This window comes from Dendrobates tinctorius, unplaced genomic scaffold, assembly GCF_039654945.1.
Source record: "Dendrobates tinctorius isolate UK_male_01 unplaced genomic scaffold, ASM3965494v1 ptg000455l, whole genome shotgun sequence".
Lineage (NCBI taxonomy): Eukaryota > Metazoa > Chordata > Amphibia > Anura > Dendrobatidae > Dendrobates > Dendrobates tinctorius.
The window spans coordinates 1,317,350-1,329,872 of record NW_027362117.1 but is presented as its reverse complement, the minus strand read 5'-3'; the positions used below and the strand labels follow the sequence as shown (position 1 = coordinate 1,329,872).

Here is a 12,523-nt window from a genome sequence, read left to right as displayed (position 1 = left end):
TGTAGCTCTAATGGCCTTTAGGAGGGCGTCTGTGTCTTCTACAGGGAAACATGGTTTACCTCCCATGTCGCTGTCTGAGGATGATTTTTCTGCCTGAGATGACATTGATGCGGAATCCGAGGGGGAACTAGGGGGATCCTTCCTGGTTTTTTTTTCCCCTTTTTTTTAATAGGGACTTAATTGAGCCTTCCATTTCTGACCTTAGGGCAGATATCAGATTGGCTGCGAAACTAGGCGCTACCTCCGCCATAGTCCGTTGAATGCACGCAGCACAGAGATCTTTTTGACAATCTCTTGCTAGGGGAGATTTACATATAGCACAATCCCTATTGTTCTTCTTGCTTCCCGCTTTTCTGGGCCTTTCCTACAGGGTAAAGTATACAACAGAAGCCCCTATTAACATAATGCTAACATTCACGAAGATCACTCACCACCCGAAATCAAGGGTACCGGACTCGGAGGTTGCGTCGGAGCACGTGACCTGCGCTCTTTGGATCTTGAGGAGTCCCCCGATCTGCGGCTGGGGCGACTGCTGCTGGAATGGCTTCCATGCATTCTGCCAGAGGGCTGAGAGGAAGGCAGGGGCGCTGAACGTTCCTGCTCTGACTCCATGTTGCACCGCCGTTTGCTGCCGCCTCCTCTTTTTAAATAACGCGCCTCCGCTCAGGTGAGCGTCTCTCCCCTCCCCCCTGCGACCGCCGGCCGACCGCTTCAGAAAGCCGGCGTCGCACCCGGCGCCATTATACCGTCGCCGTTCTCTGACGTCAGCCGGCGCAACCAGCATGCAATGCGCCACTGACGTCAGCGGCCGGAAGAAGCCAGCGTCTCTCCCCTGCTATGGGGATCGAGATGCGGCGTGCGCGAGGGGAGGGCGGCGCTGTGGGGGCTTCCCGCAGACCCCGGGGATCCCACCGACGCCCGCACGAACCCGGAACCCCGGAGGGCCCGGGGACTGCGCATCCAGCACCCGACGGCCGACGCTGCAGGAGAGACACCTGTTCTTCCTGCGACGGGACGGGGCTGGGTCCATGCTTCTTTTCTTCGCCCATGACAGGCACCGCCGACAGTGGGGTTCCTTCCAGGACAGGAACCCAACTGAAGCGGGGGAGAGGTGCCGCCCCTTATGTCTCAGTAGGTTCCTGTCCTGGCGGGGCGGATCCCTCTCTCAGGTGGTGCTGTCATGGGTGAAGGGAAAATAAACATTACATTCAGGTTTGGGTTTTTTTTTGCATTATATGCACATTTTGTATTGAAACTTTTTGGAGACAAAGGGAGGATTATCCTGACGCTTAAAAAGTTGTTGTGATATGAAAAAACTGGGGTCACTTTCGGATTCAGACGTCAAAAGTTAGTCAAAAACAAGTGTCAGATCTAATTCAATGAAAATTGTGTTCCCCGGTAAATCAATGTACGTAACATTTCACTAATTCCAGTCCAAATTCAAGAATCCATGAAAACAGCAGAAGAAAAATCATAAATACGGAGAGCATTTTGCTTCTATATAATGACAAAAAGAAAAAAAGTTTGTAATAAATTAGTCTTCATTAGACAATTTAATCAAATAAAATCCATTATACACAAATACAAGTATTTTCACTAAATTAGCATATCATGAAAGAGTTAATTTATTTCAGTTCTACAATACAAAAAGTGAAACTCATATTATAGTTGTGCTCAAAAGTTTACATACCCCAGCAGAATTTTTGTTTTCTTGGCCTTTTTACAGAGAATATTAATGATAACGTCAAACCTTTTTCTCCTCTCATGGTCAGTGGTTGGGTGAAGCCATTTATTGTCAAACTACTGTGTTTTCTTTTTTGAAAAAATGATCAAAGAAAACGGATTTTTGGCCGCACCGAGGAGAGGACGGTCACTATGTGATATTTTATCCCCGAGTTTACATATGGAGAAAAAGGAAACCACTAAAACATGGTTGGTCATGAAGGCCACATTGTTTAAATGCGGTAAACAATGATGCATTGTCGGCATGAGGGCTGAGAAAAGACAGTCTGTGGATCTGCCAAATGGCGCATGTCACGGTATTGAATCTTTCATTAACTTCAACATGTGGTATATTGTATCAAATGAAAAAAATAATAGTGTTAAATGCATAGAGTGTACGATCAGAAATCTAAATGGTGATTATAGATTTTTTCCTTTTCATAGTAATTTGGATATGAAAGCTGTTGGGCTTTGTCCACACATGGGTGTATTTGGTCAGGTTTTCTTTGGTGTTGGGTTTCCAGGACATAGAGCAGGTGCTCGCTCTGTTCCACTCCTGGTTTTGGCATGCAGATGCTGAAGCAGAGTGCTAGCCATGTGCCGACACGTGAATGAGGCCTTAGGCTATGTTCACACGTTGCCATTTTGCTGCATTTTTATGCAAATTAAAAGGTGCTTTTTACAGTAGCAGCAAATGCTGTGAGAGTTCAGAAATATCATGCACACACTTGTTTTTTTTCTTGACTGAATTGGAAAACTACATTTAGTTAAAAGTAAAAAAAAAAAGTTTTGGTACCATGTTAGCCAGCTGAAAAAAAGGATTGATTTTCTCAGTGGGAGAAACAAAATAATAATCTTGTAGTTGAGACCTTATAATGACTAACAAAAATAAAATAAATGATGTTACACTGCAGCTTTCAAGATGACTGAGGTCTCTTCATAAGGCATGGTACAAAAAAACCATCTGTATTTGTATCAAGCATAGATTTGTATGGGTGCGCGTGACCAAAGCACGTTCATCTCTGGGACACGAACCTGTCTCCTTCCTGAGCGGTAACATAGTAACATAGTTAGTAAGGCCGAAAAAAGACATTAGTCCGTCCAGTTCAGCCTATAAAATTCTGTCAGAATAAATCCCCAGATGATCTATGTCCTTCTAAAGAACCTAACAATAACTGTAAGATACAATATTGTTACGCTCCAGGAAGACATCCAGGCCTCTCTTGAACCCTTCGACTGAGTTCGCCATCACCACCTCCTCAGGCAGGGAATTCCAGATTTTCACTGCCCTAACAGTAAAGAATCCTCTTCTATGTTGGTGGAAAAACCTTTTCTCCTCCAGACGCATAGAATGCCCTCTTGTGACTGTCACCTTCCTTGGTATAAACAGATCCTTGGAGAGATATTTGTATTGTCCCCTTATATACTTATACATGGTTATTAGATCGCCCTTCAGTCCTCTTTTTTCTAGACTAAATAATCCTAATTTTGCTAATCTCTCTGGGTACTCTAGTTCCCCCATCCCCTTTATTAATTTTGTTGCCCTCCTTTGTACCCGCTCTAGTTCCATTATATCCTTCCTGAGCACCAGTGCCCAAAACTGTACACAGTACTCCATGTGCAGTCTAACCAGGGATTTGTACAGAGGCAGTATAATGCTCTCATCATGTGTATCCAGACCTCTTTTAATGCACCCCATGATCCTGTTTGCCTTGGCAGCCGCTGCCTGGCTCTGGCTGCTCCAGGTAAGTTTATCATTAACTAGGATCCCCAAGTCCTTCTCCATGTCAGATTTACCCAGTGGTTTCCCGTTCAGTGTGTAATGGTGATATTGATTCCTTCTTCCCATGTGTATAACCTTACATTTATCATTGTTAAACTGCATCTGCCACCTTTCGGCCCAAGTTCCCAACTTATCCAGATCCATCTGTAGCAGAATACTATCTTCTCTTGTATTGACTGCTTTACATAGTTTTGTATCGTCTGCAAATATCGATATTTTACTGTGCAAACCTTCTACCAGATCGTTAATAAATAAGTTGAAGAGAATAGGTCCCAACACCGACCCCTGCGGTACCCCACTGGTCACAGCGACCCAGTTAGAGAATATACCATTTATAACCCCCCTCTGCTTTCTATCACTACGCCAATTACTTACCCATTTACACACATTTTCCCCCAGACCCAGCATTCTCATTTTATGTACCAACCTCTTGTGTGGCACGGTATCAAACGCTTTGAAAAAAATCAAGATATACCACATCCAATGACTCATCTTGGTCCAGTCTATAGCTTACCGCTTCATATTATGGCTGGACAGTCCCATCTAGTTTTTACTTGCGTATAATTGTTTGTACAGATGAACGAGGCACCTTCAGGTATGTTCATATTGTACCCAAGGATGAGGAAAACTTGTGCAAGGCTACAATTCTTCTCCTGATATCTTGTCTGATTTCTTGAGACTTTCCCATCATGCTACACAAAGAAGCAGTGTGTTTCAGGTGTGCATTAAAATACATACACAGATGTCTCTAATTAACTCAGATGTTGCCAAAAAAAAGAAGTTTCCAAACATGACATCATATGGCAGTCCAGAATTGTTTAAAGGCATAGTAATCTTTCCAATAAATAATTAATGGTTTCACATATATCTTGCATTGCTGGACCTTGCATTGTTCATGCTTGTGTGGTAGTGGCAAAGCTGAACTTTCGGATCCTGAAAAACGCAGCAAAAAAAAAAAAAACACTGCAAAAAAGCAGTGAGAAAAGCAGCAAAAAAGCCAGAAAAACCTGCTTTTTGTCTAGAGTGTTTTTACTACCAAAGAAAATCAGGTTTTGGCTGCAGAAAAAAAAGCAGCAAAAAAGTAATATCTGAACATAGCTTCATAGAGATTTTTGAGAGGTGCAATTTTGTTCCATACGTGCTTCCAATTGTCAAAATCATGATTTACTCGCTCTGCGCCTGCGCAGAAGATCATTGAAGACTCTGCTCATAGAAGGGCGGATAAGGTTCACATAGCCGTGCGAGTGGACAGCGCATGTGCGGGATTACGTCACCACAACTGCTATTATAATGAAGTCAGGAGGCTGTCATGGTTAGGACATGGTTAATGTCCTGTTCTCACAGGGTTAACTTTTGACGGCTTCTCTTTGGATCTGGGAGGGGTATTTATACTCACTCCAGACTAGGATTCCCTGTCAGCTATACTGTTATTCTGGCTGTGTCTGACCCCCCTGGTGTGCGTGGATACTGCATTGCTTGTTTGATTCCTGTGTATGACCCGGTCTGTCCCCTCACTCAGTTCTCTGTCTCACATTTTGGTATTATTGTCTTCTCTGGTTCTGACCTCCTGGCTTGGCTATTGTTACTCTGTTACAGTTTGTCCCTATTATACCGTCCATTGCCCGTTCTGGTTTTCTGATCTATTGCTACGTCCTATTTGTTCTGTCTAACCCTTTGGTACTGTCCTGCTATCTCGCGCTTTGACCCGGCTTGATCTGTTTTACGTCTCTGTCTATGCCCCTTGGTAACTTGTCCTGTAGTTACTTTTCTAGGAGTTTCCCTGCAGCTCCTAGCTCTGTGGAGCTTAGGCCACGCCCCCAGCAGTCATATGCTTCAGGTCCTGATAGTCTGAAGCACGCATCGTCACCGCTGCTGCCCCGCTCCACAGGTATCTTTGAGCACTGTTTTTGTACTCAGGACACGTGCACTGGCTCAGTAAGCAAGTGCAGTGCAGTGTTCCGGACAGAGGCAAGGATTTCTACCAGACACCGCACACTCCAGAGCCTGGAAGAAATCATTAACATATAACATTAAAACTGCTTTTCTCAATATTTAGATTGCCGCTATGAGGCAGACAGATAAGACTAGTTTAACCATTCTATTACCTGGAAATAATATAAGAAAAAAGCACCATAAAGAACCAAGTAATAAAAAATATGAAACTTTTATTGAAAACAACTTTGTAAAAACATACCTAGTCCGAAAAATACGGTATAAGACGCACCGGACCATAAGACGCACCCCAATTTTCAGAAGGAAAATAGGGAAAAAAATAATAATGTGTCAAATGGGGGTCCGTCTTACAGTCCGAATTCAGCTTACCTGGGAAGGGATCCGGCACAGGTGGAGGAGTGGTCACAGGGGTCATTCAGTGGTCCAGGCTGGTGCGGTGGTGGTGGCTCTGTGCTGGGGCAGATGGGCTGTGCTGGGGCAGCTGGACTGTGCTGGGGCAGCTGTGCTGTGCTGGGGCAGCTGGGCTGGGGCAGGTGGGCTGTGCTGGGCTGGGGCAGGTGGGCTGTGCTGGAGCAGGTGGGCTGGGCTAGCTGTGCTGGAGCAGGTGGGCTGTGCTGGGGCAGGTGGGCTGTGCTGGGCTAGGTGGGCTGTGCTGGGCTGGGGCAGCAGGGCTGGGCTGGGGCAGCTGGGCTCTGTGGGGTGAGGGTGGCGGCGGGCTGTGCTCCGGTGCAGGGGCGGCAGCGGACTGTGCTCCGATGCAGGGGCGGCGGCTTTGCCGGCATTTCCTCAAAGCCCGGAGGCCCCCGCACATACGTTGCTGGCTGCTGCCATGTTGCGGTGGCCTCCGGGAACATGGATGCCGGGAAGATGGCCACCGGTCCGGGGACGGCACATGCGAAGGTTCAGATCTCGTCCCGAGATCTTGAGAGACGAGACTCAAATCTCGGCAACGAGATTTCGTCCCCCAAGATCTCGGGACAAGATCTAAACCTGCGCATGCGCCGTCTCCGGACTGGCGGTCATCTTCCCGCCGTCCATGTTCCCGGAGACCACCGCAACATGGCAGCAGCCAGCATCGGATGTGCGGGGGCCTCCGGGCTTCGAGGAAATGCCAGCGGAGCCCCCCACGGAGCACAGAGAGCCGCTACCCCTGCACCGGAGCACAGCCCGCTGCCACCACCGCACCACAGAACCCCGCGGCACCCGCACCAGTCATGGACGGATGGAAGTATATTGTGACCATAAGACGCACCCCCAACTTTCCCCCAAAATTTTTGGGGAAAAAAGTGCGTCTTATGGTTCGAGAAATACGGTAGCTTAGGGTAAATAGGGATATGACAGTGGTAAGCCAAAAGGGTGGAACCACAGTAAAGGTCAGGTAAACCAACAGGCATAATGTATAAATAAAATATATTAAACAGGTTTGCTCAAAAGTACAAGTGCATTTGTGCCATGAATGTACCCAATAATATGATCTGGATGAAAAGTATATCCAGACCAAGGAATATACAAAGGAACAGAGAGTGTCCAGGAAGGCTCCATACCTAATGTAGGACATAAGGTGCTGAGCAAAAAAAAAAAGTGTGAACAGATAGTACAAAAAATGCCTAGAAGGTTACCTGTGCATCTGTGGAGCCACCCACCCCAACGCACGTTTCGGCGCTTTGCTTTCTTCTGGGGGAAGGTTATAGGTTTTCCATTCTATTACCTGTATACCCATAGTAATATCTTAAAAGCTTCCAGGGAGGGGGTGACAGATTCCCTTTAAAGATATAATCCACTACCCTGATTCAGTTACTAGTTTTGCCATAAATGCTTAAGGTAATGCCCCTAAATAACCACATAAACCTTTTCTGCCAAGTTTCATGATGTTGTATGCCTTTTTGCTTCACGTTCTGTGCCCTGGCACCAGCTCTGTTGTCATAAAGATCACTCTGCCTGCACCTCTTGCACTCCTCCCCCAGAGTCACACACAACCCCAGCACCACCTCGTGTACAGGAAACAACTGCAGGGAATAGAAATCATGCACAAAGCACCATTACACCGCTCTTGACAATGCAGATCACCCCATACCCCCCTCACTGACATGGATTATGGGATGGATATCTGAATGAAAAGAATATCTGCACTAATAGTATAATGGAGACAACTGTTTAATAGGTAATGCCTTATACCAAACACAACTGCTTAAAAGGCAACAACCTGATTAAATTGCTACAAATAACTTAAAATTTAAAAGGAGCCTTTTAGGAAAATGACTGCATCACAGATCAAATAATAAAAATAAGGTTGCTAAATACAGGGTGGGTCATTTATATGGATACACCTAAATAAAATGGGAATGGTTGGTGATATCAACTTCCTGTTTGTGGCACATTAGTATAGGCGAGGGGGGAAACTTTCTTGTGAAATTCTCAATATGTTTGATATGTCACATGACCCTCTTCCCACTGACAAAAATAAAGTAGGATCCAAAATGGCCGACTTCAAAATGGCCACCATGGTCACCACCCATCTTGAAAAGTTTCCCCCCTCGCATATACTAATGTGCCACAAACAGGAAGTTGATATCACCAACCATTCCCATTTAATTTAGGTGGATCCATATAAATGGCCCACCCTATAGAACAAAATATACATAGATAACTAAGGTGAGAGATCATAAGTAAACTGCCCTCACCATATGTGATATGAAAGTAAAGCAGGTGTCCATGTGATGAAAAATATGTAGTACTTGTCTAGTGGTTGTAGCGAGGAGACTCTTTCAGTCTTTGGCATGTGACATTGCCTGTTAAAGGGAATCTGTCATCAATTTTCTTGACTATCAGCTTCAACCACCGGCATCAGGGGCTTATCTACAGCATTCTGAAATGCTGTAGATAAGCCCCCAATGTTACGTGAAAGAGAAGAAAAATTAGTTATGTTATACTCACCCAGGGGCGTTCCAGGTCCGGTTTGGGTCTGGAGGGAGTCGCGGTCCGGTCTGGCGCCTCCCATCTTGCAGCGATGACGTCCACTTCAAACCTGGCCATTGCGGCTCCTAACAGGCGCATTGCTCAGCCCTATTGAGGGCAGAGCAGAGTCCTACAGTGCGCAGGCCTATTATGGGTGCACAGAACCTTAATTTATCTCCAGTGTGCAGTGTGTCAACATTGCATCTTGAGTTGTGATTGGGGGTGCTGGTGTACTCACTATATATATTAGTGAGAGTTCTGACTGTACTCACATTATTAAAAGAATACACAGGGTATACAAGAGTGTGAGTACATGTCTATACACCCTCCTGCTTACATACAGATAGGAGAGCAGGGTCTGCAGGGAGATCTGGCAGCATTCACAGCTGTTGAGTGCAGCCCCGCCTAGCTTTGCAGTAAGCCCTGCCCATTCACCCAAGTCACACCCACACAGCAAGCCCCGCCCCCTCTCCGTCAGCTTCCAGTCGAGAGCTGGGAAGTGAGTGAGAATCTGATGTCACATCACAGGGGGCCGAAGACTTTCAGCCAGAAGATCATGTGACCATGGAACAGCTCAGGATACAGCAGGATTTGATAAAGCGAGGGTTTTAGTGAAGTGCTTGTCTATGGCAGGTAGTTCACGTGAAAGGGAGATGTAAAGTAGAGACCAACCGCTTTAATTTTAAGACCTTCTATGGTCTCCTTATATGTGGATCCATAGAAATCAAAGAGGATGTACTTAGTTTTTCACATGACTATACATTGCAGTCTACCCTACATCAGTTTGCACAGTAGGTTTCTTAGCTCTCTTTAGTGGTTGTTTACCCAGAATTTATTCTTATATCCATATATCTATGTAGTGTTTTGAGCTTTGTCTTAGAAAGATAGAGCTCTGACCAGCATAACGATACATAAAAATAATCCATCATCCCTTAAACATGACAATGTGGTAAATCGTGATAATAAATAATAATTTTATTTCTATAGCGCCAACATATTCCGCAGCACTTTACATTTCAGAGGGGATTTGTACAGACAATAGACATTACAGCATAACAATAATCACACAGATCATAACAGATACCAAGAGGAATGAGGGCCCTGCTCGCAAGCTTACAATCAATGGGGAAAAGGGGAGACACAAAAGGTGGGTGGTAACAGTTGCCCTGATTGTATGGACCAGCCATAGTGTAAGAATCGGGTGTTCATGTAATTCTGCATGAACCAGTTAACAGCCTAAGCATGTAATAGTACAGACACAGAGGACTATTAAATGCATAAAGGGGTAAGAACATAATACGAGGTACCCGATTATGGTGAAAAAAATTTGAATGAGCTAACAGGGATAGTTAGGTTAATCCGTTGAGGCGGTAGGCCAGTCTGAACAAATGCGTTTTTAGAGCATGCTTAAAACTGTGGGGATTGGAAATTAATCGTATTAACCAGGGTAGTGCATTCCAAAGAATTGGCGAGATAATTCAGGATTCCGGATACATTATTGGGTGTCTGCTACTTTCCACCTTCCCAAAAATATTTATGTGGATGTATTTCTTTTCTACAGATGCTTGGTGTTGGAGTCACATCATTGATGATTCTGCTGTCTCTCTGGCTGGAAAACTGTTGTTGCGGCATCTCAACATTTTACTATCGTAAGAAATATGAAGCAAAAATGCTGCAAGACATTGAGGGAGCGCTAAGATCCAAAGCACAGACAATGCAAAACGATATTGTACAAGACTATGTGCAAATGGTTCCAGATGATCAATTCAGCCCAGAGCAAGCAACATGGTTCGAGAAGCTGGAAAATATCATATACAGAGAGAAAAACAAGATGGAGGGAAAATTCCAATACAATTTAATAATCTCAGAGGAGGTAAAAAAACAAGCAGCGAAAGACCGTGAAGCAGAACAAGCAAAAGAACAAGTAGCAAAACTAGCAGAAACACAACGTGTGGCAGAGCAAGCAGCAGAGCTAGAAAGAGAAGCAGCAAAGCACACAAGAGAAGCAGCCGAGCAAGCAGGACCACAAGCAGCAGAGTGCGCAATAGAAGCAGCAAATCGATGCGGAGCAGAAGGACCTAATAATAATCCAGAGGTGCAGGACAATAACAGCAATGGAGAGCAAATGACCTTGAAGAGGTTATCCATTTCCCGGACTCCGCTAATAGTTTTACCATAAATGCATAAGGATGATGCCTCTAAATAACCCCATATACTTTTTCTGCTACGTTTCATGTTGTTTTATGCCTTTATGCTTCATTTCCTGTGCCCTGGCCCCAGCTATATTGTCATAGTGTTCACTTCTTCATAATCATCAGCTCACTTCCTACATTTACTCATCATTTCTTATGCTGGGTTACAAGCCAGCAGTGAGCACAGACTTGAAACTCCACTTACACCTCTCCTAGTCCTCCCCCAGAGTCACACACAGCCCCAGCACCACCTCCTGTACAGGAAACAACTGCAGGGAATAGAAGTAATGCACAAAGCACCATTACACCAGACCTGATAATAAAGATTACTTCATACTACCCCTCACTGACTTGGATGATATGATGGATGAATGGATGAGATGGACATACAGTTAGGTCTAGAAAAATTTTGAAAGTGACACAAGTTTTGGCATTTTAGCCATTTACCAAAACATAGTTAATTAAGATCCAGTTCTTCAATAAGGATGGGCTTTAAAGTGCCAACATTCAGCTTTAATTTGAGGGGATTCACATCCTAATTAGAGAAAGGGTTTGTGAATTACAGCTCTTTAATATGTAGCTCCCTCTTTTTCAAGAGACCAAAAGTAATTGGGCAATTATCTCAAAAGCTCTTTAATGGGCTGCATTGGCTATTCCCTCATTAATCCATCATCAATTAGGCAGATAAAAGGTCTGGAGCTGATTTCAGAAGTGGCATTTGCATTTAGAAGCTGTTCCTGTGAACCCACAACATGCGGTCAAAGGAGCTCTCAGTAGAAGTGAAACAGACCATCATTAGGCTGAAAAAAATAAAAAATCCATCAGCGAGAGCACAAATGTTACTGGCGGCAATATCAATAGTTTGGTACATTCTGCAAAAAAAAAAAAAAAAAAAAAAGTGCACTGGTGAGATTGAGAACTCAACAAGAGCTGGACGTCTCTGGAAGACAACAGTGGTGGATGAACGTAGAATCCTACTCATGGTGAAAAAAAAAAAACCCTTCACATCATGCCCCCAAATGAAGAACACTCTCCAGGAAGTTGGGGACTCAGTATCTAAGTCTACCATAAAGAGAAGACTTCTTAAGAGCGAATTCAGAAAATTCACCACAAGGTGCAAACCATTACACTGTGTTCCAAATTATTATGCAAAAAATATTTCCTCATATTTTCTCTAAATTACCTATATGAATTGCCGTCATTTTTTCCCATCATCTACTATTCTAGTGTAATTGCAATGTTTTTGAACAAACTGCCTATGAAAACAGTATATTTTTAAAAATAATAAACACTCAAAATGCATGTTCCAAATTATTATGCACAGCAGAGTTTTCAACCTTTTTATTTTTATTTTGAACAAAACAATGGTGAATTGTGAAGTTATCAGCATTATCAGCTTATTACAGAATGAAATCAAACAGTTTTCAAGTCAAAACTTTCTTCTCGGTGATGTTACATTTGCACATAGGACCCTTGTTGGAAAGAAGCTTCTGAACTCTCTCGTCCATTGAATTTGTCAGTTTTTGGATGGTTTGTGTTTCAATTGTTTTGCATGTGGACAGAATCCCCTCCCAGAGCTGTTGCTTAGAGGTGAACTGCCTCCCGCCATCATAGACACTGCTTGTGATGATGCTCCAGAGGTTCTCAATGGGGTTGAGGTCAGGGGAAGATGGTGGCCACACCATAAGTTTGTCCTCTTTTATGCCCATAGCAGCCAGAGATGCAGATGTGTTATTTGCAGCATGAGACGGTGCATTATCATGCATGAAAATGATCTTGCTGCGGAAAGCACGGTTCTTCCTCTTGAACTATGGCAGGAAGTGCTGTTTTAGAAACTCCACATAGATTATGGAGTTCATCTTTACCCCTTCAGGGATCCTAAAGGGGCCGACAATCTCTCTCCCCATGATTCCAGCCC

General features: G+C 44.2%; 1 protein-coding gene across 2 annotated transcripts in view; it reads left to right on the top strand.

Moving 5' to 3' along the window:
* LOC141077469 (uncharacterized) overlaps nt 1–11,606 on the top strand; it is a 52,358-nt gene extending 40,752 nt beyond the window's left edge. For both annotated transcript variants that reach the window (XM_073564410.1, XM_073564409.1), the window contains exon 2: nt 9,975–11,606. In XM_073564410.1, the coding sequence (XP_073420511.1) occupies nt 9,975–10,592 (618 nt within the window). In that variant the 3' untranslated portion in view covers nt 10,593–11,606. The remainder of the gene's footprint in view (nt 1–9,974) is intronic.
* Nucleotides 11,607–12,523: the final 917 nt, after the last annotated feature.